The 26670-nt window shown below is 28.6% G+C and overlaps 7 protein-coding genes across 10 annotated transcripts; 4 read left to right on the top strand and 3 right to left on the bottom strand.

The window, feature by feature from the left end:
• Positions 1-2245: 2245 nt before the first annotated feature.
• On the top strand, positions 2246-6168 carry LOC126916393 (general vesicular transport factor p115). 3 transcript variants are annotated; one of them, XM_050722172.1, is made up of 12 exons: positions 2252-2501; positions 2716-2944; positions 3025-3281; positions 3368-3569; positions 3643-3794; positions 3894-4084; positions 4169-4341; positions 4437-4864; positions 4942-5122; positions 5195-5379; positions 5466-5817; positions 5909-6168. In XM_050722172.1, the coding sequence occupies exons 1-12, from the start codon at positions 2424-2426 to the stop codon at positions 5920-5922; spliced, it is 2442 nt and encodes an 813-aa protein (XP_050578129.1). In that variant the 5' UTR covers positions 2252-2423; the 3' UTR covers positions 5923-6168. The 3 variants fall into 3 exon arrangements, with proteins under 3 accessions (XP_050578130.1, XP_050578129.1, XP_050578128.1); XM_050722171.1 differs by having other exon boundaries at positions 2262-2501; positions 5466-5825; XM_050722173.1 differs by lacking the exon at positions 5909-6168 and having other exon boundaries at positions 2246-2501; positions 5195-5384; positions 5466-5655.
• On the bottom strand, positions 6155-10135 carry LOC126916397 (NADH-ubiquinone oxidoreductase 75 kDa subunit, mitochondrial). 2 transcript variants are annotated; one of them, XR_007710548.1, is made up of 13 exons: positions 9969-10135; positions 9550-9747; positions 9345-9452; positions 8841-9206; positions 8539-8760; positions 8337-8472; positions 7886-8238; positions 7587-7772; positions 7310-7499; positions 7053-7228; positions 6810-6944; positions 6500-6729; positions 6155-6375 (listed from the first exon to the last, which is right to left on the bottom strand). XR_007710548.1 is itself a non-coding variant. In XM_050722183.1 (12 exons), exons 2-12 carry the CDS (start codon positions 9715-9717, stop codon positions 6580-6582), a joined length of 2190 nt encoding a protein of 729 aa, XP_050578140.1. In that variant the 5' UTR covers positions 9718-9747; positions 9969-10135; the 3' UTR covers positions 6417-6579. The 2 variants fall into 2 exon arrangements, 1 of the variants encoding a protein (XP_050578140.1); XM_050722183.1 differs by lacking the exon at positions 6155-6375 and having other exon boundaries at positions 6417-6729.
• A 536-nt stretch (positions 10136-10671) lies between these two features.
• Positions 10672-12058, top strand: LOC126916416 (elongation factor 1-beta'). The gene is made up of 3 exons (XM_050722222.1): positions 10672-10854; positions 11238-11665; positions 11748-12058. The coding sequence occupies exons 1-3, from the start codon at positions 10775-10777 to the stop codon at positions 11900-11902; spliced, it is 663 nt and encodes a 220-aa protein (XP_050578179.1). The 5' UTR covers positions 10672-10774; the 3' UTR covers positions 11903-12058.
• A 2688-nt stretch (positions 12059-14746) lies between these two features.
• Positions 14747-16748, top strand: LOC126916419 (invertebrate-type lysozyme 3-like). The gene is made up of 4 exons (XM_050722225.1): positions 14747-14948; positions 15720-15905; positions 16342-16415; positions 16507-16748. The coding sequence occupies exons 1-4, from the start codon at positions 14879-14881 to the stop codon at positions 16645-16647; spliced, it is 471 nt and encodes a 156-aa protein (XP_050578182.1). The 5' UTR covers positions 14747-14878; the 3' UTR covers positions 16648-16748.
• LOC126916396 (nucleolar MIF4G domain-containing protein 1 homolog) lies at positions 16736-20519 on the bottom strand. Its single transcript, XM_050722182.1, has 9 exons — positions 20374-20519; positions 19818-20280; positions 19186-19706; positions 18791-19075; positions 18523-18710; positions 18231-18406; positions 17795-18147; positions 17297-17428; positions 16736-17226 (listed from the first exon to the last, which is right to left on the bottom strand). The coding sequence occupies exons 2-9, from the start codon at positions 20242-20244 to the stop codon at positions 16936-16938; spliced, it is 2373 nt and encodes a 790-aa protein (XP_050578139.1). The 5' UTR covers positions 20245-20280; positions 20374-20519; the 3' UTR covers positions 16736-16935.
• Positions 20520-20647: 128 nt separating this feature from the next.
• LOC126916400 (mitochondrial-processing peptidase subunit alpha) lies at positions 20648-24164 on the top strand. The gene is made up of 11 exons (XM_050722195.1): positions 20648-20757; positions 20879-21129; positions 21204-21283; positions 21355-21540; positions 21744-21836; positions 21911-22083; positions 22243-22378; positions 22458-22666; positions 22734-22899; positions 22996-23128; positions 23552-24164. Exons 1-11 carry the CDS (start codon positions 20708-20710, stop codon positions 23728-23730), a joined length of 1656 nt encoding a protein of 551 aa, XP_050578152.1. The 5' UTR covers positions 20648-20707; the 3' UTR covers positions 23731-24164.
• A 42-nt stretch (positions 24165-24206) lies between these two features.
• On the bottom strand, positions 24207-26670 carry LOC126916408 (60S ribosomal protein L5). The gene is made up of 6 exons (XM_050722211.1): positions 26548-26670; positions 25821-26006; positions 25609-25743; positions 25194-25396; positions 24752-24929; positions 24207-24483 (listed from the first exon to the last, which is right to left on the bottom strand). Exons 1-6 carry the CDS (start codon positions 26548-26550, stop codon positions 24295-24297), a joined length of 894 nt encoding a protein of 297 aa, XP_050578168.1. The 5' UTR covers positions 26551-26670; the 3' UTR covers positions 24207-24294.

A 26670-nucleotide genomic window follows, 5' to 3' on the forward strand; every position in this document is an offset into this window, starting at 1 on the left:
ATTTGTTTTGTTCTTTTGTACAAATATTTGGTTTGTTTGTTTATTCTATTGTTATTGTTCGATGATTCATCTTTTAGAAGTTTTATCTTTTCCGTAAGGTGGGCCACCAGTATTTGTTTTGTTCTTTTGTACATTTAGTACTTACCTTTTTTATGAATCATTTAATATGTAGAGCAAATGTTTTATTATCTTGCATCATCACATTATTTTACTATCGGTGCATGAAATACAACTAGTGTCAGTACTAGTGAAAATAAAAATAAAAATATATAATAATTCGTTAGGAAACGTAATTTTAGATTTCTTGATATATACATACAAATATTTAAATATGTATGTACATAGGTAACGTGAGTCTAAAATCGTATAAAATCGTATCCGTGTAAGAAAACAAAATTGTACGTTATTGTATCTTTTAATGTTATCAATTTTGTACATAATTTCTTTTTATTGTTTTTCTTATGTTTTATATTTAATATGTAATAAGAGAAATATATTTTTGCGTTAGTGATTAGAAAAATTTTGCGCAAATTATATCGTATGTATAATACGATAAAATTAGTATTAAAATGAGTAGTAAAATTACTATCAAGACTCTCACCGATATAAATGATAGTGTGAATTGAAACTGTAATGAAAATTTATCTTTTTTTTCATATTATTCTATTTCATTTTTTCATCATTTTATGTTTACATATGTGTACCAAAAATGAAGCTGTAAAAAGATTAAAACAAGACAAGTTATAATTCGTTCATTGATATTTCTTAGTTCAAACAAATAAAACATAGAATGAAATGCAGATCTGATTATTCATTGCATGAGTAAATCATTAAAATTTTATCGTAATCCCATCATTAATACGACCCTGCGCTTGTTTTTCATCGCGATATTCGATTCTAAAATAATAAAATCTCCAAATTAGCATAATAATAGATTGGAAATATATCTTTTAATCCGTTTACTCCCCGCGAATAGTGCATATACAGTATTCGAGCGCAGTATACTTATCCATATTTCAAATACTTTGCTCTTCTTGTGTCTTGGTCTTTATCTAGTCTCCATAAAAATAGAACTGACAACATGAGCAATGCGATTACTTTTCTATCACATATTCATATGTATATACGTGTCTTGATTATACTGCATTATATGTAATTATTCATATATTTTATTTACGTATTTAGATAATGTTAAGGTATCTAATTATATATGTTTGTTCATTCGCAATGTCTATCGAAAGCTATTAATAAGTAGTAAAATTGTTCAAGAAGAAGTAAATGGACAAATTGGCTGCTATTGCTGTTTTAATTAGTAAAACTAACTATATTTGTGCTATTCATATGACGAGAAATGGATAATATTTTACTTTGGACGAATAATGATGGAACATAGATCTTCGATTTTTTTTTCTTATGATGTAATGTCAATGAGGATTGCTTTGACTTTGACAATTCCTTACGTCAGCCTCGGATTGAAACAACGAAATTGTTTTCACATATTGCATAATTTTGTTACCTTGGCATGTATAAATAATCTTATAATTGGTAAATAAATCGGTTAATTTTACAACTTAATAATTCTATTTTAATCATCGGAAACCATATTTTATTGCTTTTTTAAGTAGTCGACATCTACATATATGTACATATGTTTGTATATATATATGAATTTTATTTTATATTTCAAAATTATTTAAACATCCTTTAATCGGTTTTATTTTTAATTTAGTTATATAATATCCGTAGCATTGTAAACTCGATTACATGTGTGCATGTACATTTTTTTACATAGGACACAATCATGTACATCGATTATTTGAGTAGTAATTTCTTACTTAAATGAATGCAAATATTTGTTCGTAATTACAAAATCTATTGTTCTTAAATTGCACAAAAAACGTTTCCGAACCAACGAGTTTATTGTAACCATACACATACATATTTTACAGCAGATATGCGATCTCTTTAGATTCTGAATTATTCGACTAAAAAGGAGTCTATTATTTAAATTTATTCAAACTACTAGTTTCTCGTAAATTTTGCACGTTGATAAACGAATTAAATATTAGACGTTTTTATAAAATAAATGATAAAACCCGAGATACAAAATGGAACTATATGTTTTAGAAACAGTAAGAAAAGAAATTATGTGAAATGAAAAGTGTTATTTAATATGTAAAATTTGAAAGGCTTTATTGATAAATTAAATTTTCGACATTTTACTGTCTATTAAAAATTCTATTCTTAAATATATCAATTGTTTCAAGGTTACTTAAGGTTATAGTAGGTTATAGTGAAAGTTAGCGTTACTAATGCCCCCTATTAGTCATTACTTGTTTCAGTAAGTTCTGCAAATACGTAAGAAAAATGTCGACGACACTGTATGACGTGTAGTTTACAATTGTCAAGTTGTCAGCTGCAAAATGGAATATTTTAAAAGTAGATTAAAGTCTGTCTTAGGTTCTGCATCTGTAGAAAACGAACCATCGAGTATTGAAACGGTATCTCAAATTTTTTAATCGATTTATTTAATATTTTTGTTTTTTTATCTTTCTGACTGCGACACATGGTAGTAACAATGTTTGTATAAGAAAAGTAAAAATTGAGTCGGAATATTTTGAGATACACTAAAATATTTCTATCTCTGCCTTTCCGTTTTCATAATGTTTTTCTTTTTGCGTCATTCACACCTTTTTCATTAGAATAATCACACAGGTAGAACGACTGATAGACAGGTTACAATCGTCGATGTTGTTGGATGACAGACGAGATGCTTGTCGTGCACTTAAAGCTCTTTCCCGCACTTATCGTATCGAAGTGGGAGCTCAAGGAATGTGTGCATTACGACAAATTTTAGAAATGGACAGGACTGATTGTGAAATCATTGGTTTAGCACTTGATACACTTTGTAATATAACAAATCCTAAAGCATTTGATGGAGAAGGTAAAAATTTCATGTATTTGTATCGATCAATTTTGCTTGTACAAGTTTTACTATTACTTTTATACAAATATTATTTTCAGTGGATCAGTATTGGCCCAACATCAAAGTGGGAGAAGAATTTACAGAAATATTTATTAAAGACACAGATAGCGTGGGATTAATTTTAACACTCTTGGAAGAATTTGAATTCAAAGTTAGGTGGCCGGCGTTAAAGTTATTGATGAATTTGTCAACTAATAGATTAAAGGATATACAAGAAATAATTTTAGTTAGTCCCATGGGTGTATCTAAACTGATGGATCTTCTTAGTGATAGTAGAGAAGTCATACGTAACGATGTACATTTCTATAAGCTTGCACTGCATATAACTTTTTTATATAATTATAATGTTATTGTCGTAAAACATATTTTATAATGTTGTAGGTTTTATTGCTTCTTATTCAATTAACAAAAGCTAATGCAAATATTCAAAAAATTGTTGCTTTTGAAAATGCGTTTGATCGTATTTTCGATGTTATTGCACAAGAGGGCAATGTAGAAGGTGGTATTGTTGTGGAAGATTGTCTACTATTAATGTTAAATCTTCTAAGGGGTAATGTAAGCAACCAAAATTTTTTTAAAGAAGGTAATATATAACTAGATACATGTTATATTAAATATAAATATGATAATGTAAATAGTATAATACTATGTCTTAGGCAGTTATATTCAGAAATTAACACCAATGTTTCAAATATCATCCGAACTTGATGACAATCCTCTAAGCGCATGGAGTCCACAGAAGGTATCAAACATTCATTGCATGGTTCAAGTCATTCGTGCATTGGTAACACCAAGCGGATCTGCTCAGGTAAGTGCTTAGGTATACAAATAATGCAACATATAAAAACCAATTTTTTAACTTATTATATATATATACACACACACACACATATACATACATGTAAAGGCAGTATCGAATTGTCAACACATTATGAGAGCCTGTGGTCTTCTACAAGCTTTGTGTAACATATTGATGGCTAATGGTGTACCTGCGGATGTACTGACTGAGACTATTAATACAGTGGCTGAAGTTATTAGGGGAAATTCCAGTAACCAAGAATTTTTAGCTGGAGTAATGGCACCTAGCAATCCTCCTAGGTATTTTTATGTATATATTATATATTTTAAATATCATAAATTTACTGTATTAACACATTTCTAATATTCATATAATTCATTTAGACCTGCAATTGTTGTCTTACTTATGTCTATGGTGAATGAAAAGCAACCATTTGCTTTAAGATGTTCCGTTCTCTACTGCTTTCAATGTTTTTTATATAAAAATGAAACGGGACAAACTCAGCTTATTCAAACTTTGTTACCTCAGGGAAATGAAATGCCATCATTGACGACAGGTTTGTGAAAAGCTATCTTCATGTTTATTTTACAAATAGTTTTATATTGCAATATATACTGAACCAGAAAAATTTTACGAACATAATATTGCTAGGACAGTTGTTATGTGGAGGTTTATTTTCCTCTGATTCCTTATCGAATTGGTTTTCTGCCGTGGCATTGTCTTATGCATTGATCGACGACAATACACAGAAGGAACAATTGTTACGTGTACTACTTGCAACAAATATTGGAAAACCACCAGTGACCTTGATGCAACAATGTGTCATGTTATTGCAACAGGGCAATAAAATACAATGCAAATTAGGTCTTCTAATACTACTTTGCAGATGGATTGCACATTGTCTAACTGCTGTTAAATCATTCTTGCTTATTGATTCATCCATAGCTTATTTAACAGCTCTGTTATCATCACAGGAGAATAACGATGATTTGCAAGAAACATTGTTACAAAGTATGTGCGCCATACTTATTGGATTGTGTGTACATTTTAATGATAATAGTATTTCTAACTACACAAAGGTAACACCAAAGACAAAAGAAATAAGACATATTTGTAATTCTAACATTATATCCTATATTTTTGTTCTATCTTTTAGGAAAAATTATGTAATTTAATTGAAAATAGAATAGGATTAGAAAGATTTCAAGATGCTATCGGTGGTCTTGCTAGACACGAGGTATATTCTAGAACTTTAAAGCATCCGCAACCCTCGGCAAAAAATCCTTCTGAACTTTTATTAGATCATGAATTTTGTAGACTATCAAAAACGTTGGAGGGTAATTATCATATTTATAATTCATTCTGTTAATATAAGCTATGAAAGTTGCAACTATGTGTGTACTTTATAGGTGTGATCATAAAGTCAGTTTTAGACGGAAGTAGTTTGCATCATAAAAATGAGATTACAACACCTACTTTATCAGACTCTGTTTTAGTAGCTCAATATAAAGAGCTTATTCGAGACCAAGATTTTCAAATACAAAAGCTGAATCAACTTACGGAATCACTTGTAAAAGAAAAAAACGAACTTGAAGTATGGTATACAGTACATTTTCATGGATAATGTTTTGTTTATGAGATGGTATTTGTGAATTTTTAATTGACATTTACTTAATGTAGGCACAAGTACACGATCTTCGATCAACTATTAGTCATTTAAAGGATCAAAATTTAGTTTTACGAGCAGCACAAACTAATTTACAATCGGAGGAAAGTGAATCCAATAGTGTTATAATCAACGAAGGTTGCACAAAAGAGGCAGAAAAATATAAAACTGTGATTGCAGAGTTAGAAATTCGTTTAGTAGAATATGCTTCAATGGTAAAAAAATATGAAACTGACTTCGAACGTAAGTTAAAAGAAAAATCTGAGGAATTAGAAAAAATGAAGAAAGACCAAGAAGATCTTTTAGAACTTTTAGCAGAAGATGAAAGTAAAATTATGCGTTACGAAGAAAAATTGGCTACATTAGGTGAAAAAGTACGTAATTTTGTTAAAATATTTTCTGTTGGATAAAAGCTCTATAAAAGGTAATAATTTTAATATTTGTTCTTTTCTCTTAGATCGAAACGGATGAAAGTTCTATTGAATTAGACACCGATGATCAAGCAGAATCCAACAATCTTGTCGATCGTATTGAATGATTGATATCGCCTTAAAACTCGAAAACTCTTACAGTAGACTAATAGCAGTTCAAAAAGACTCTTATTTCGATAATATTTTTTATTGTTTTTTTCGCATTTTCTTCCTATCTGTTTGTTTAAAATAATAATAAATCAATGTATTGTGATAATACGATAAATTATAAATAATAGCAATGATAGATTTTTTATTTATGTTGTTAAAATTTCATATACATAGTATTTTGAATATTGGTAAGAATCTAAATCACCAATAAATATTTGAATTACATTAAAAACACATACAAGAATTCATCGAACATAATAATTTACTTAAATTGATGTTTTAATGTTAATTCAATTTATGTCTCAACCATCACGTAGTAATAAAAAATATTAAATTTTATCAGCTGCAAACATAAGAAAAAAATAACAATTCTAACATTCCATGTAATCGATTTTCAGTCTGTATATTCTGTTAAATTAAATAGTACTTACATATCTTTAAAATAAAATATCATACAAGTAGCATACCTTTAATATATTTTCATATACTATTATATATTGCCATAAAATACGTTTTGCTATTTATATTCATAATTTAAATTTCTAATCTATAAGGTACTTTCTCTTTGTTTTATAACTGCTTGGACACACTTTGCCATTGTTTGCGAAGCACGAGATATCACATCAGTCATGAAAAAATGATCTAACGTTTTTTGTTTAACTTCCAATGGATTGGAGGACAAGGAACCTGATATTTCCTAAAAAAAGGGAGCAAGATAAGTATAAAATTATTAAAGTGTGTTCAATTATTATTTATTTATAACATTCATGTATTTACCTTTGATAATTCTAATGCTTGAGCAAAATAATTAGCCGGTTCTACGTTACCATATCTAACTAAATGCGGCGCTATTTCTTCCAATCTAGATCTTACTTCGGCTAGGTTATCATAAGGCAAACATACCCCGCAAATCTATGAAAATATTATTTCATTAACTATTTTTTTTCTTGCATTTTCTTATATAGGAGCATGTTAATTTTCAATTTCATATATAAAAGAATGATAACTTTAATTAATTACTTCAGAAAGTGCTCGTATGATCTTCCAATCTGGTCGTGCCATACCCGGTGGTGTAATTGCAGCACAGGTTTGTTGTGCACGACCTTCCGTATTCACGTATGTTGCAACTTTTTCTGTGTATGCAGCTCCAGGAAGTATAGCATCTGCGATTGAAGCTCCTTCGTCACCGTGACTACCTAAATCGTCGTTAATTAAAATCGTTATTAATTCAGTTTGACTGTTAAAATTGCTATTATAAAATAATGATTTCTATGTACCTATGTATATAATAAATGTATTCATAAAATCTTCTTTCTTGATATTTGTATCATCAGCTCCTAATAAAAAGAGAATGTTTGGTTGTTGTTCTTTAACTTCCTCAACAGTTGATGAATAACCCACATCTAAAGCTGCCACTTGTGATGCATTTGTATGAAGAATATTTAATATCTTCCATTCTTCAGGAGCCTATTACAAAATACATGTGTATACTATCAACCTATTATTATGTACATGACTATAACAACAAAAGTAATTTTATCAGTTTTCTCTTACTTTTGTTTTTTCTCCTAAAGCTTGAGCCAATAATTGCGTCTCAGATAAAATTTTTGCTCCATCTTTTCTCATCAATTGCTCAACACCCAGGATGATTAAAGGTTTTTTTGCAGACCTCAAAATGTTCCAAAACGAATGAGTACCGTTTCTTAACTGTGTTATAATTTCTGGCGATTGACCTAAATGCTAATATTAAAGTAAATTAATTGATTTTTTAAACAATTAATCATTTTTTAACTAATAAGTGCGAACAAAATGTATTCATATATTACCAGAGTATTACAAGATTCTACACATACCTCATGATCATAAGTTAAATCTATATTTGGACCAATTACAGCAATGGTCTGTTCACCATGAATATATCCTTTCCTTAAACGGGTATTCACTAATGGTGCTTCGTACCTCGGATTAGTACCAATCAATAATACAACATCAGCGTCTTCTACTGCAGCAATTGTATTGTTTAGTAGATAACTACTTCTTATGTCAATACCTGTGCCTTGTTTTGGAAAACTCTGTTCTGTTGCAAGAGTTTCACCACCAAGTCTATTTACTAAATCTTTTAAGGCCACAAGAGCTTCAGCATCAGCTAATTTTCCAGCAATGGCAGCACATTTATTTGGAGCTGCATTCTGAATAGCTCGAGCAGCTAACAAAGAGTATATTGTCTCAATATAACAAAAAATACTGACTGCTTTAAAGAAAAACAAAATAAAAATTAAAAATTGAAAATATTTTAAGATATACTTGTAACAAGAGCATCTTCCCATTCAACAGCTTCTAATTTGCCATTAATTTTTATCATAGGAGTTATAAGTCGTTGACGCTTTAATCCATCATAAGAGAATCGTGCTTTATCAGACAACCACTCTTCATTTATTTCCTATATAGTACGTAATCATTAAGATTTATAAATATATTTAATCAATAATTATTGTGTTAATAATACCTCATTCACTCTTGGTAAAATTCTTAAAACTTCACCCGTTCTATGTGATATCACTATATTACTGCCGACAGCATCAAGAATATCGATACTGTCCGTACGACGTGTCTCCCATGGGCGGGCAACAAAAGCGTAAGGTTTACTTGTTAATGCTCCAACAGGGCATAAGTCGATAATGTTTCCAGATAATTCAGACAGAAACATTTTTTCTACATATGTTCCTACCTATTAGGGTATAATTTAAAAATAACAGTTCAAATAGCAGGACTCAAGATAACAGTATACAAGCTGTCATTTGGACATACTTGCATATCATTTCCACGGCCCGTAGTTCCTAAATCATCAATACCAGCTACTTCAGATGCAAAACGAATGCATCGTGTGCAATGAATACAACGTGTCATAATTGTTTTTATTAAAGGACCAATATCCTTGTCTTCTACTGCACGTTTGCCACTATAGTTAATGTCAACAAAACGGCTTCGATCACTGCCAAATGCCATACTTTGATCTTGTAAATCACATTCACCACCTTGATCACAGATAGGGCAATCTAAAGGATGATTTACTAATAAAAACTCCATGACACCTTCTCGAGCTTTACGAGTTAAATCAGAATTGGTTTTAACTCTCCATCCTTTCATCACAGGCATGGCACAAGCTGCAACAGGCTAAACATTTGTATGACACAGGTTACAAATACATAATATTTTAATTGAAATGCACTACATATTTGTATATGTCTGTGTTCGCAAATGCATCTACATATATATATGTATAGTTTATATTAAAAAGTAACTAATACATACCTTAATCTGTTTTTCAATTTCTACAAGACACATTCTACAATTTCCTGCCACAGCTAAACGTTCATGATAACAAAATCTTGGGATTTCTATTCCTATTTTTGCAGCTGCCTAAACATATAGAATGAAACAAAGATGTTTAAAGTTTAAGCATAATAGTTGTACAAGTAATAATATATAAGAATGATGTACAAATGACACTTCATACTTGCAGAACGGTCGTTCCAGGTGGAACCTGAACTGGCTTATCATCTATGAATACTTCCACTAATTCTTGTTGAAACTTAGATGATGTTGTATGCAATCCCGCGGTAGAAAGTCTACCATTCTGTATTCCCGCGGTCAATCTAATCACGGGTAATCTTAACATTTTCATTTGATTATTCCGTTACGCGTTGATGTTATACTGTTATGTAAGAAAATGTCACAGTTTCAAACTTTCATCGACGGATATAATAACTTAATTTATTTAATAACCTAATTAACGTATACTCATAAAATCGTATTTTCTTAGTAATTGAAAAATGGACAAATCAATATATATTATGTATTAAAATAATAAAGAAGTACTCCATTATTATAAGGCATTAAATAATTTATACTACAATATATTTAATAAAAAATTACCAAATCTCCGTTCCTTCCACAAATTCCTCTTACACCCCCTTAACGCTTAAAACAGATGTTTCGGGATAATCTATAAAATCAATCCAAAATAAGATTCGGCGCAAACAATACGTTGCTTTACTATTATATATATTTTCAAGTATTGGCAGGCTATGTGACATCGGCTAATTTTTGAACACATCCTTCGCGACATCTATCAGAAAAAATTAATCTGATATAAATAATTTCTTATGTACATTGATTATATTTTACCCCGAGAAATTAGTTTTTCACAATTTACGCTTTTATAATAATTAAAGAATTATATTTACGTACGCAGATTTAAATGCACATGTGATGCGCGCGCGCGCGTGTATATTAATTTTCGTACAAAATTTTTAGATAAGTAAAACAATAAATATTGCAATATTTATGTTAATTTTATAAAAAGAGAAGGGATACAATATAACGTTAATAGACTTTTTTTGTAAACTGGAATAAAAAGTTTTAAAGGGAGAGAAACAACATGAACAAAAGAAATATTCAATCGATTTATAAAATCAAAACGATTGCAATATGTAAATGAATCGTATTTGATCTTGGCAAAGTTCGAATAATTTCGCAATTAAGAAATTACAATTTAAAATTAATCGCTAGTTATTTTATTATTTCCCAAGAATAGCAGACCGGAATGACGTCATGTTGTGACGAAATAATGAACCGTCAATTTTTCTCCGTATATAATCCTACCTTCCGGTAAGCGGATAAAGGGAAGTTTATTATCAGTAACTTCGGTTAGGTGTCTTCGTTTTACTTATTTTTTCACAATGGCTATTGGTGATCTTAAAACTGATAAGGGTATTAAAGATTTAAATTCCTATTTAGCAGAGCGTAGTTATATCGAAGGGTAAGTGTACTTTTATCTTTATAAAATTTATATTGGAATGCACGTGGTTCTTTACTTACCAATGTCTTAAAGTCATTAAAATTTTTTCTTTTTTTCTTTTTTTTTATCTAATAGTTTGAATTATATTATTTTTGACTGTGTTTAATATTTATCAGTACTAAATTTTCGAAAAATATTCTTGATCTTTTAATGCATTAATTCATCGCCATTTGTATGCATATTAAAATATAAATGGACATTATATTATGACTTGGAAAGGATACGAATGTAAAAAATAGCAAGTAATTATGCACATTATATTTATTTTTATTCGTACTATATAAAATATGCTAAATATACATATATACTTTCAAGGAATGTCAAACAAAACTCATATTTTTAAGGTGGCAACCCACTCAAGCAGACGTAGTAGTTCTTGAAGCTTTAGGAAAGACTCCAACATCTTCGAATCCTCACGTATTAAGATGGTATAATCACATCAAATCATACGATTTAAAGACACTTCCAGGAGAAAAGAAAGCACCTGTTATCTTAAGTGGCAATAATTCTACTAACGTGGTAGCAGCTAAAAGCCAAGAAGATGATGAAGATGTGGACCTCTTTGGGTCAGACGAGGAGGAAGATGCTGAAGCTGTACGACTTAGGGAGGAAAGATTAAAGGCATATGAGGAAAAAAAATCTAAGAAACCAGGACCAATTGCAAAATCCAGTGTTGTATTAGATGTTAAACCATGGGATGATGAAACTGATATGGAAGGAATGGAAAAAGTTGTGAGATCTATTCAAATGGATGGCCTAGTTTGGGGAGCATGTAAATTATTTTGTTATTTTCAAAATCATATTAAAACTTCAGTCTTGCAAAAATATAAGTTTTATATATATTGTGTTTCCAGCTAAATTAGTTGCAGTGGGCTATGGCATTAATAAATTCAGGATAATGTGTGTCATAGAAGATGACAAGGTGTCTGTAGATTGGCTGATAGAACAAATAGAAAGTTTCGAAGAGTTTGTTCAGTCTGTGGATATTGAATCGTTCAATAAACTATAAATGATTGTTTCTGATTATTATCTTTAATGTAAACTTAATAAATAATGATCATTGTTTGTATATATAATTTGTTATTGAATAAGAAAAATTAATATTGCAAATTTCAGTGGTAATATGTTAGCAAAAGATTCAATTAAAGTATTTATTTTCATCATACTGCTTTGATATTTATAATAGACAATTGAAAAGAAAAAATTGATGTTTTACTTTACATATACAATTGACCCTTTAATAATACATGTTTAAATAACGTGATATTAGATATATGGATTTTTCCATATGTGACTGCACGTTTGTTTTGAATCAATTTATTCAGCTCGTTACAATAATAATGCTATTTATGAAAAAAAAAAGATTTATGGAAGAACAATATATCATAAAAGATCCGTTGTATGTTACTGATTTGTATTGAACAGATCACTTTTCGTGAGAATTTCTTAATCTGCGACTTTTCTGTCTTATTTTATTATAAATACACAATAATAAATATAATACTATGTAGCATACAAAATAATTAATTTTTAATTGACGACAAAACGATAAATTATTGCAGTTAAATTTTCGAGGAATCAAAAATTATACATACACGGATTTTCAACTATTCCATTGGTCAGTGTTTCAAATTCCCACGTTGTTCAAAAATATGGTGTATTTTACTTCCATTTTTGACAAAAAGCGTATTATTGTTTGAAAAATTTGAAGATGATTTGCATTTTAACCAGATGATGAACAAATGTATCATGTTTGGAATTTTTACTTTAAATTTGATTCATGATTATATAATAAATAACATGATTAATAAGTTTTGGAGCTTTCTAACTAAAACTATGTCTCGCTAAAGAAATCCCGATGCTTCTATATTCTACTATGAGACATACCAACGTCGATCCGTCTATGTGCTTTTTCCAAGCAGAGTATACAAGTACATGTGTATGTAATTCAATCATATTCATAGATCACTAACTTTTTATTGGAGGTTTCTTTAAGTACTCAGTCAAACAATTGGAATTAAACAGGAATTGAAATAAAAGATCACAGGTAGCGTTAATTTAATACAAAGCTAATATCCCTATCCAAATTATTGTTAATATATTCCCTAATTTTTATTGCTGAAGACCGTATAGGAGTAGTCTTTCTTTACTTAGGTGTCGTTGTTACTAGAAATAAAAAATGTAGGAAGAATTCAACATATTTAATATTATTTTCCTGTTTTTTTTCTATATAGCCATTAATATAAAAAATAGATATACATTTATATATATATGACCTCATCCTAAATCGCTGATAGGTTTCTCCTATACGTTTCTTATTCATTTACCAGGGAGGTGCTTTCAGTAAACTACTAATTTTGTAAAACTAGTTTAATAAATAAAGACTTGTGTGATTATAAACAATAGTAAACTTACTTATTTGTATTTCTCACTAGTACTAACTGCGTTTGATACCTTTACAATGCAAGGCTAGTTGCTAGTTGAATTCTTTGTCGATTAATTATTTTGTTATTGCTTATTTATCAATAGTCTGATTCGTATCACGTCCAATAGAGGGTTAAATATCGCTATGAAATATTCGGTCATACTTAAAACGGATTTCTATCCAATATATTCGATGGATAGAAAAGATTCCATCGATTAGAACAATCACCATTCTTATTCTTATTGTTGATTTATGATTGCAAAGTTTCTATAATCACAGACATATTGTATCAGAAAGGATTTTCGCTCTAATTGTATGTACATATTTAAAGTATGTACATACGTAGTATTTTAAATACATTTAGTATATAGTTCCGTTTGTCACAGATGACGTCATTTGGTAGTTCCGTTTGTTACGAATGACATCATTGTGCTCTTGCGGTAAAATTACAGTAAAGCATGAAATTGCAATAAAACATATTCTTTCCTTTAGAATATATCTTTAAAGTATTTTGTTAATATTCTGTAATTGTACCAATCTCGACACCTTCCACATAGATTGCAACGTTAAGAATATTACATTAAGAAATGAAAGATTATATTATATTAAAATAATATTATTGTAAAATTGCAAAACATAAATGTTGATGTCTTTAAGAAAATGAATAGTGCAATTAACGCTCAGGATTCAATGAAATAAGATAAGATACAGAAAGAAAGAAAAGAAAACCGTAAAAGCTTTCACAAGAAGCTTTGAGATGTTGTACCGGCTTAAAATCCGGTTTCAGAATAATTTTTATCTCGTGAATAAATATATAATTTATGTAGTGAAGCAATATGGTATTGTAAAGAACAAAGAAGATGGAGTAAAAGGTGTCGAGGATGATATTAAATAAATTATTAAAATAAGCAATCTTTGATTACTTACATATATTATCAGATCCAAATCTCATACTCTTTAAACAAATTCTACTAATTTTACATCGTATCGTATAAATTATATCTATAGAAACACAATTTATATATAAAACAGTATACTTATGATCTTTCAAGATACACAACTGAATGAAATTAGAATTTTATTACATAACATTAGTAGTTTTATCAATATGCATTTGTTAATTTTTAATATATTAATTTCAGTAATTTAGATAGCTCTAAGTAACATCTTTTTCCGGGAACTAAAAAACATATAGATGTTTAAATGCCTACTGTAATTGATGTATACCTATTATAATTGAAGTATGCGATACAGATCGAAATATGTAATTATTGCTGCTTTGATTTGTTTTTTTTTTATTTCTCTGCATGCCTTAGTGTCGCGACAAGTTGCGTTTTAAATCTTCCTTTTTCGATCACGATGTTTTCCAAGAGATAGTCCTTGCCACTGACCTTTGTTAGAATCCCCACCTCTGCAAACAACAACGTGCGACAACTCTCTTGTATATAAAAGAGAACGTTACGAATATCGCGTGAATATTCTTCCACACATCGTGACGGTATTTCCAAACATTAACGAAAGTAGAAATTCAAACAGAAATTGATTTGTTTCTCAAGGAGGATGGCCTTTTTGTTGAACACTTTGATTATAACGTTGTTATCAATCGTTGCCTTTACATCCTTGATATATGGTAAGCTACGTTTGATTTTAATAGTAAAAGAATGATTATTTATATTTATGCTTAGCTCGAAGTTTGGAGATCATTATTTTTTTGTGGATTAAATCGGCCAAATTAACTTATGTTCATAGACAATTTATATACGATTCATACTGATTGACTCTAATTATTAACTTTTACAAGATATAACGATCATTCTGTTGGTGAACAACAGTTTAGTCAGATATAAAAGGTAGCGTAAAATATCGAATCGTTCGAAATTATTTTTGATTTCTTCAGTGTAAATTGATGAACAATCAAACTTCAGTTATTAATGTGTTTCTCAAATATTATATAGTACATAAAAAGTTATTGTTTAACTTTAATTATACTTGTGTTCAAACGGCATAGAGCTACAGAGAAGGTATGCATTAAAGGTAAGAAGGTGTGAAGTATTGTATCAAAATTCTATCGCAGTAAAGAAATTTAAGATATTGTACGATAACTTCAAATATTTGCTTATTTATTAAAAAAAAAAAAAAAAAAAAAGGGGGGGGAAAAAGAATGTATAAACTCGTTAACTCAGAATCCGGTTTCATGCTACCAAGCGACCATGCAACTACATATCGACGAATGGTTGGCTTAGAATATATGAACAAGGTTCGACAAGTTTAAGCAAATTTATTTAGGATAATTAAAAAGATCTTACTGTTAATACATAATTATATTCCCTGAATGTTTTTAATCAGTTTTTCGATTTATTTAAAATTTCAAATAAACATTTTTGTTTTATAAACATAATAGGGCAAGAAGATTCGACAGGAAAAGAACTGGTATCAAGAGTATGTCTGGGATGTATATGCGAAGCTGCTTCTGGATGTAACATTACAATCGGTTGTGATGGATCTGTTTGTGGACCATTTCGTATAACATGGGCTTATTGGGCTGACGCTGGCAAACCAATTATTAACGATAGTATGACACAAGATGGTTCGTATTTATATGTGATTAAATATGTAAGATGATCTAAAAATCAATCCCAACGGTTTTTCTGGCCGATAGTCGGACAAAAAAATATTTCGAACAAAATATAATTAGATTTCATTCGATTACAAATTACACTATTAAGAATTTCAAAAAAAGATTTATTTGGATGAAAAGTCAAGGTCACTTTTATGTTCTTAAATAGAATTATACATGCTTTTCACCATTCAGTGCATTTTTTAATTCTCTACAAAGAAATCTGGTATTTGGGTTGAAAAATGATTAGTTTAAATAAAACTTACCATATGGAAGATAAGGAAAGATAACGCAGTATTTTCTGCTTTCATTTGAAAAATTGTGAGGCAGACTTTTAGACTATCCATTATAATTGAAAATGCAAAATAAAGTAATAAAGCAATAAAAATACTTGTTTTTCATATAGCGTATCCACGATGCGTGAACGATGTACACTGTGCAGCTCGTACAGTAGAGAATTATATGTCGAAATATGGTCAGGTACGCGCATATATATTATGCATACAAATACCCATATATACATATTATTATGCAATTGTTTACTTTCCCTTTTTCTCTATTGTTTCTATAGGACTGTAACGGTGATGGCATTATCAATTGTGATGATTATGTTCGTATTCATCAATTAGGAGCATACGGATGCACTAGTTCTTTAAACTCAAAATTCGAAAATATTTATAAGCACTGCATGCAGACTTTCCAGAACCAATAATTGGTAAACAATAATATATAAACATTTAACTGTAAGATTATACTATACATGTATACGTGTGTGTGTTCCAATAAATTATAAAAACAAATGCATAAGAATAATTTTATTTCAAGAGAAATTTCATTTTAGACATATTTAGGAATATGTTTAAACGTATGTATTATTGATAATGCTTATTAATAGTAAAATTAATTGACGTTTCGGTATGAAATATAGATGCTATTTATTTCGTTTCAACTATATTATTATATTTTTTTAAAAATTACTATATTTTATTGTACTTCAAATTTAAAACTCAATTTTAGATCCATGTAAAATTAATAATTTATCTACAAGTTCGGTTCTCTCCTTTAGCATTGTTTTCTGTTTATCCGAAATATTATATGAATGTATATTTTTTATTAAGAAGCAATTTATAAATAAACGAAGGCTTTCTCTAAAAGTTTGTAATTGAGGAGGAACAGAGATCCTTTCAAACACTTGTATACAAGCTTGTTCATTTTCATGCAAAAGAATTCCCAACATAATTTGTCTAAGGAATTTCATAGTGTGCCTTTCTAATTCAGTAAAATGGATGACCTGCAATAGAATAATAATACATAATATTTGGAATAAGCATTTCTTAGTTACTGAAAGTTATAGCACTTACTTTTAAAACTGACAAAGCAAGACACTTCTCAATAAGTAAATGTATTAAAAATTGTGCTAAATTAAACAATTGTTTATTGTTGTATGTTTCCAGAGTTTTTAATTTGTCCCAAAGCGTGTATTGTATTGTAAGCTGAATCAAGCAAAAATAAATTATTATAATAAAATGTGAATAAGTTATATAACATATGCATGCATAGAATGTAGGAAAAAGATTGGTCAGATTTTCTAAGAAATAATGAAAGTTAGCAATCTTTAATTATTATTGAATATAAACACTATCCATGCATGTTGTAGCAATACTGACATTAAAGAATTCCATTTGCACATTTATATATAACATTTTCTGTACATAATTATTGTAACTTAAAAATTAAATGTTTCATTTTCCAATACATATTTACTTTTACATTAAATCTTATTTAATACTGAAATGTTATTTTGACTAATCTTTCTTATACATCCCATGTAAATAAGTATAAAATATAATATTATGTACCTGATACTTTCTGTTATATTCACACAACTTTTGCGCTAATATTGCATAATAAGGATTAAACTTATTTTCTTGCAAGCAACAATGCATTAAAACATGTATGATTTCTGCTTCTTGTTGATTCTTTAAACCAAGATGATGCAGTTTTTCAAATGCATCTAAATAATCTTCAGCTGTCATAAGGATACAGAAAATATTTTTTCTTGTATCAGTATTCATTCTCTGTTTTCGTGCTAATTCCAGAATTTTTGTACCAAAATTAAGCTTATCATATTCTTTTGCATTTCCTTTATCATTCACATTACTTGAACCAGACCATGCTGATCCTATAATCCACCACTTACCACTTTCATCAGCTGTAATGAAAAATAGATAAACTTTCACCCAACTTATGTATATAAGTACATTGTGCTTTAATTGTTACAAATATATCATTTACCATGTAATAAATCCATTAGGGACACATTGAACTGTGTTATTATATTGCCTTTGCGTATTACACTTTTTATAACTTTTTTCAAATGCTCCACGTGAGAAGGATCATACTGAGGTATTTTATTGATATTGTTATTTTTTATTGCTAACAAAATTTCCAACATAAATTTAATTCTTGAACTATGTGATAAAGAGAACTATTAAGATAATTTCTAATAATTTTCGTTCTGTATGTGTGCGTATACACATGGAAGTGTACGTGTGTATGTATATTTGAAAAACATTAAATAACCTACTTTTCTCCATTTTCGTGACTAGCTTTTCGCTGTAGACTTTGTATAAATTCCTTTAAAGCACTTGGATCATCCTTTCTCAATGAAAATCCCACTGTTTTTAGAATAAGTAATATCAATTCAATCTCTTTTTCTGTAAACTTAGCCATCAATTTATCAAGTATTTGATAAAGGAGCTTATATCCAAATACCTACATAAAGTAAATTTAAAAAAACTATTTAACTTTATGTTTGCTTTGATATAGATCATTGTTTAATCAAATTTCCATACTTTAAAATTATATAAATGTGAAATCATGAGAACAACATTATCCAATTCTTTGTTTGCTACATCTTGTAATTTTTCCATCATCTCAACAAATTGTTTAATAAGCTTTTCTAAAAAATTAGCTCCCACTTCAATACCAATATTAGCATGTAATATTGCAATTAACATCATATGCTCAGAAATAAGACGATCTGGTGTAAGTACATGTGATACTAAACTTTCAATCACTAATTCTGATAGTACATTGTTCATATTATTACGACTATTTGTCATATACATTTCTTCTATCTGTAATACATAACATGATATAAAAATCATGCAATAAACAAATTCATCATAAATATATGTATTTATTTACATAACTATTATTTGCTTTACATATATAATTATATAATTACCTGGTTTGCTATACTATACATATTTTGTTCTGTCACTCTGTTTAAACAACCCTTTAATTGTTTTTTTAAGGAAAGCAATTTTTCATCATTAAGATTCATATTATGCATAGTAATTGCTCGTACAGCAGGTGGAACATATCTGCTAGTATTATGTATAATATTGCCTTCTTTATCTCTTTTTCTTCCATAAATATCTTCCCATGTATCTTTGTCATTGATGCCAATATTGTCAGGTTTCTTAGCTTCTGCCAATTTTGTCTTTTTTGTCTTAGGTACTTTCACTTGCATAAGTTCGTCTGAATCACTGTTGTTATCAGATTGTTCTTCAACAAATGCATTAAAATCAATATTTTCATTCTTATTTTTATTAACAGTATCCGAATTAATATTTGCACATTCATTTCCTTCCACTGTTTCTGATGAATTTGTATCAAAATCAATATTAAATTCATTTTCTAATATCTCCTTTTCTGTTTCTATGATATGTTTCCTATCTTTCTCTAAACAAAAATCTAAAAGATCTAATTATATATTTATAATTATACATTAAGGAAATTAATAACAATAATAAATAAGTTACAATATATACATAATTACACACAGAAATTTTACTAATAAAATAAAAAGGATACAATCCAAACCATCTGTTACAAACGACTTAGGAATTGTCTTATTTTTTCTTTTATTTAATTTCAATCTTTTTTCCAATTTTTTAATTTCTCTGTCCTCTTCTAAATTAGCTTCATTAAGTAATTTGTGTTTTTTATTTTTCTTCTTATGTTCAAGTTCTTCAAGCTTCCTTTTTTTAATTTCTTTTGTACATTCCTTATATCTTTTTTGTATTGTTTTGTCAACTAGTTCGCTATGATTTGTTTCATTATCATTAACGTATCCACGTGTAGTACGTAATTCATTTCTGTTTTTTAAATAAACTGATCTATTAATTTTCTTCTGCTGCCTGAGCTCTTTGCGCATTTGTTTACGGGATTTCCGTGCTACTTTTAAAGTTGATCGTTCTACTTTCTTAGTTTTTAATTTCTTACGTTTAAGAGAACTCATTTTTATTCTATTAAGTATTTAGGTAGGTTATGGATCCTATCAAAATTTTACGATATAATTACTGGGCTACGTTTTTATTGTTTATTTTTTCATAAATGTAATGAAGCACAGAAGCATGAAAAAACTTACTTCTCTTACCAACTGTCTGGTTGAAGAATAAATTAAACAATTTTTATCGCTAATACTTATGACATATTTAAATACGTTTTCAAGAGTTCTAGACCCGTGGCACCACTGATTCGTACGGAATTTTTATTGAACAAATCTGTATAAGTAGGTTTATAAGTTTATAAATATATGTTAATGTAAGTACGTTTATTTAACAGGAGACTATTTGTAGGCTATTTTTGTCCAAGTTTTTAATATTGTCCACTTAATCATTTTTCGCTTCTAAACTGTGAAGGTGACAAGTTAAATTATATACATATAAATTAAATGATTTGATACGAACAATAAGATAAAAATGTTGATGCAAGTATCGCAAAGTTCCTTGACAGTTGTTTTTACTAAAAGGTAATTACTTTAATAGGAAGAAAGAATTTTACAGTGATATAAGTATCTTTCACTTAACCTTGTCAAACTCATATTTATAAATCAACTTTTACATTATTAAACGTAATGGTATTCTTTACAGTGCAATACGAAGAAAATCTTTTTGTTTTTTAAAAAGATGTGACTTTTCCTCCCAGAAAGTACCTAATAATAAAATAACACGAAAATCAATTGTTACACCATTTCCTCCATTAACCAAGCCAATACCTAATTTACCTAAAGCAATCTATGCCACTGCTAAAGAAGAACATCAGGTTACTAAAGTAACAGTTTTGTCAAACGGATTAAGAGTTGCCTCTGAAAATCGATTTGGCCAATTTTGTACAGTAGGCGGTAAGTACAAATAATGTTTGTAAAAAATCTTTCATTTTAATTATTTATTTGTATTACAAAATAATGTTTTACAGTATTGCTTGATTCTGGTCCTCGGTATGAAATTGCATACCCCAATGGTATCTCACATTTCTTAGAAAAGTTGGCATTTGGAGTAAGATCTTTAGAATATAATGAAGAATTAGTATTCAAAGAATGAAAAAAATCAGTAATTTACTCTTTCAGTCTACCCAAACGTACAAGAATAAAGATCAGATAATGCTAGCTCTAGAAAAACATGGAGGTATATGTGATTGTCAAGCATCCAGGGATACATTTGTATATGCAGCATCTGCAGAACGTCGTGGATTGGATACTGTTGTGCAAATTTTGGGTGATATTGTTTTAAGGCCTCAAATTACAGAAGATGAGGTAAATGTTTTTATATGATATCATCTTACTTATATCACTCTATTTATAACAGAAAGTAATAATCTTTTATAAATTTCAATAAATTATCAATCAATAAATTTAGGTATATTACTTTTATAGAGTTAGACAAATTAATATAATTGTTTGTTATATGAAGATATAGATATAATATAAAAATTCAACCTGGATATCAAAATTTTTAGATAAATGCTGCAAGGCAGATGATTCGATTTGAGTTGGAATCTTTACTTACAAGGCCAGAACAAGAGCCAATACTTATGGATATGATTCATGCGGTAAATAAAAAAAAATATTTCTTCAAAATTTTAAGAATGCTCATCTAATTGTAAGTAAAATTTATTCTACATAGGCTGCATATAGAAATAATACTCTTGGTCTTCCAAAGATTTGTCCAAAGGAAAATATTGACCATATAGATAGAAAAATATTATTTGAGTATTTAAAACATCATTACACACCACATAGGATGGTAATAGCTGGAGTTGGTGTAGAACATGAGGACCTTGTTTTAGCAGTTCAAAAGTAATTATAAGTAAAACTGTTAAGTATTCATCAATATAAATCAAAATACTACTAGATTGATTTTTACTAATTTAAAAGCTATCTCTCATAATTTATATCATTTATGCAATTTAAGTTGTGATATTCACTGTTAGGTATAATTTATTATTGTTATTATAGATATTTTGTTGAAAAAAGATCGGTTTGGGAAGAAGAAGGAGAAAAAGAACAAAAGAAGAATAGCTCGATATCCGTAGGAAAATTTTCAAATACAGTTGACGCTTCGATTGCTCAGTATACTGGAGGTTACATACTAGTAGTTATCTCTTTAAATTAAACATACTAGTATTTTTGAATATTGTTATTTAATAATTTTAAATTTTACAATTGTATAGGAAGAATGTAATGTACCTGTGTATGCAGGACCTAGTGGTCTACCAGAATTATCACATGTAGTAATAGGTTTGGAAGGCTGTTCTCATCAAGATTCAGATTTCGTAGCAATGTGTGTTTTAAATATGATGATGGGTGGTGGTAACAGTTTCAGTGCCGGAGGTCCAGGAAAAGGAATGTATACTCGTCTGTACACGAATGTACTTAATAGGTAAAATTTGAGATAACTTTTTATTCTTTGAAAAGCTAAGTATTGTTATAAAACAGTTATTTCGCAGGTATCATTGGTTGTATAGTGCAACTGCATACAATCACGCATATGCTGATACAGGTCTTTTTTATATTCATGCATCTTGTACACCCTCTCATGTCAGAGACATGGTAGAGGTGATTGTACATGAGATGGTTACTATGACAAATAATATTACGGATAACGAATTAGCGGTATGATTTCATTCATAAGTTCTATTCACATATATGCAATAATTATGTTTTTCTATCCACTTTTAATCTTAATTGGAGAATTTTTTAATAATGTAGAGAGCAAAGAAGCAATTGCAATCTATGTTACTTATGAATTTGGAACAAAGACCGGTTGTATTTGAAGATATTGGAAGACAAGTTTTAGCCACTGGTTCTAGAAAACGACCAGAATACTTCATACAGGCAATTGGTATTGATCCTATATTATATTGAAGCATACAGATATTGGTTGCTCGTAACTTTCCATGGAAAATTTATTCTTTTTTCAATTCTTGGTCTGATTCTGTCTAGTTATTTCAAAATTGATATTCATTTTCCTTATTTTAACACATGCTTTAAGAATATAGTAACTTTCGCCAAAAAATGTTGACATAAATCTCTGTTGCTACTCAAGAAATTCTGATCAGTCAATATTCTTGTATGTAATACTATATATTATATATAAATATTTAATAATTATATATAATTATATATAAATAATTATATATAAATAATTATATATAAATAATTATATATAATTATAATTATAATTATATAATTATAATTATATATAAATATGAATATTACTCATTAATATATATAAACTAGCTGTATTTGTATTATTAATTTGTAGATGAGATATCGAAGGATCATGTAACAAATGTAGCACGTCGTTTACTTAAATCACCACCTAGTGTAGCAGCTCGAGGGGAAGTAAGAACAGTTCCGTCGATCGGAGACATTCAAGCAGGATTAATTGACGAACGAGGCAGATTACCTGGTTCCCGTAGTAGATTATCTCTTTTCCGCTAGATCAAAAAAAATTGTTAATCTAAAGATACGTATACATTCTTTTTTATATCATAAATCTTTGTCAAAATTATTTGCACATATATTTGATTTATCATCACACAGGAATTAAATTTTTATATTTTAAATAGCATATATGTAATTTGTTAATTTATTCACGATTAACATTTCAATTTATTTTTAATTTTTCTGTGCATTAAATATATGTCCATGTGTTGTATACAAATACGTTATGTAAAAATTTATGTATACAATGTAGCAATATAAATACGAACAATGAATGACATAATTATTACATGTCATATACATTTATCAAGCTAATAGTAAAAAAGAATATATTTGTAATATCTATAATTAATAGACGAGATATTTTTGTGTCGTCTATATTAACGATTATTGTGTGATGTACTTTTAAATAAACTATTGCATAAAATAAATTTAGTATCATATTCATTAATATAGTAATCAAAATTACAAAATTTCCAGTACACATTTTTTATTTTTATACCAAAACATTCTTCATGTATACATGAACATTGATCTTGATGCAGAAAGTTGACAATAAAACTAAGCTTCCACTTCCGCTAGTTTTTTGAGGAAATTAGCTTTTCTTTGAGCAACACAGTTCTTTCTTTCTGCTAAAGAAAGTTTGCGGCGATTCCATCGCTTTTTCACCGGTATTTTTTCTTTAACAATCTTTGTATGCTCTGGATTTGCACGTATAGCTTCATGGGCGCTCTTATAAATACCCTCAATCTGTAGACAAAAGTTATACAAACGTCTTCTAATATATAAAATTATATATAATATATAGAATATTAATATATAAATAAAAAATAAATTATGGAAAGTGAAATGTAACAAAGGTCAATGTGAAAAATGCCACGATCAATGCATTTATCTTTTAAAACCAATGCGCTTATTATTGTCCAACTGCGACACTGCAAGGTCATGAAATTTTGCAGTAATTATAAGCTGGACGAATGGGTGACTGAATATGTAAATAAAATGTATGAATACTTACACTATCAGCAGTAATACCATTTTTTATGTACTGTGAAAATTGTCGTTTAAAAGCATCATCATCATCTTCTTCTAATGTTCTCATGTAGTTTGCAACATGTTGTCCAAATATGTGCTGCCGATGAACATCAGCATTGAAAGATTTTGATTCACTATCATACCCAGGAAACCTCTTGGTGCTATTTATAGAAAAACAATATAAAAGTTAAAACATATGTTTAAAAACATATCCTGTATTATTTCTATTCTTAATTATATATTATCAGAAACACATTTTTTCATCTCTTTATATCCATGCAAAGACAGTAAATTGTATTGTAGAACACAGATACAAAATCATGTCTTGCTACGACTCAGATGACGCGCATGTGTATGGTAACATCATATTTCTTTTTATTAATACAGTTTAATATTTTTTATAATAATTATGAATTAAGAAATACCTATGTGGAATATTGAGACCACCATCAACAGCACCTTTCATGGCGCCGAAAACTCTAGCACCAGTAGTTGTACGCATTAGACCAGTATCTAAGTAACATCTGAATGCTCCAGGACCTTCGTCTAATTCTTCAACGTTATATTCATCACCAGTTACTTCTGTTGTTCCAGTGTACAAGGTATCTAGGCCTAATTTTTTCAATAACTATAGAAAAAGATATGGTATCACATAATTTTGAAAACAGATCAAACTTCTATCGTATTGAATATTATACAATTGTTGTTCAGAAATATATAACAGGGAACAATTAATATCTCTTCAGTTATACATCAAAGCGAGCTGAGTGTTTCATCATTAAAAAAATAGTTAAGTATAAAATATATAATTGTAGAATAAAATAATACAAAAATACTTACTCTTCGTGCTAAAAGAAGGCCTGTACAATATGCAGAAGCATAATTTGTAAGCCCAACTTTAATCCCATATTTTGGAAGTTCATGACTGTATGCTGCGCATACAATTCTATCTCCTTCGATCCTTGAATATGCAACCTACATTTATGATAAATTTTAATAAGTGAAAGATAAAAGTCTTTTTAATAGATTTTAAATTATCTAAATATATGTACCTGACAGGTAATGTCCTTATTTGATAGACGTACAATTAATCTGTATTTAGGAGTATTATATTTATTTTTATCCTGAATAGTTAATCGTTTACGTGCATAATAATCGGTCTTTCCTTCACGTCGCCTTCTGAACTTAACTTGGTAACGTTTGAAGTACTGCTTATTTTTAACAACCTTTACAAACCCCTAAAAAATAACACATATTACACTCTTTAGATTAAAAGAGAACTATACATTTTTTGTTTAATCAGTATATAATATTCAGTGACATAGGGAACAATTTTTTCATTCATTTGTCAAAGTGAGCTAAAATTTTCATCACTTAAAAATCAATATTGTTTATTAAGAGAATTTACTGAAAATTTTTTTAACGCTTTTAAACTTTTATTTTAAACCCTTTTATTTTTGTTTCTTTCTTTCCAAGTATACCTATGCTAATAATGTAAATTAAAAATAAAGGGCAAGATCGTATTTTTGATAATATATCAATGAATATACAATTTATTGATTTGAAGTAATAAACAAAATATATTATTAATATATTACTTATTTCACATTATTGAAACAGTATATAATAATCAGCTACATGTTGTAGCATGGATATCATTCCTGAAATCATTCCTGGAATCCTTTTGAATAACATGCATCTACTACTTCTTTTAATATTAAATCATTTGTATAAATAATTAGGAATCTTATTTATCGAATTACATTAATCTTTACTTACCATATTACCAATAAATACAATAAAACGCCTTTTCGAAATGCAGCCCTTGAACGTTCCACGACTTCCACGTATCAAAAGGAAGTTCTCGTTACACTCGTTGCGCCCTCATCGTGATTACGCCAT

The sequence above is a fragment of the Bombus affinis genome, chromosome 5 (assembly GCF_024516045.1).
Source record: "Bombus affinis isolate iyBomAffi1 chromosome 5, iyBomAffi1.2, whole genome shotgun sequence".
NCBI classification, from domain to species: Eukaryota; Metazoa; Arthropoda; class Insecta; order Hymenoptera; family Apidae; genus Bombus; species Bombus affinis.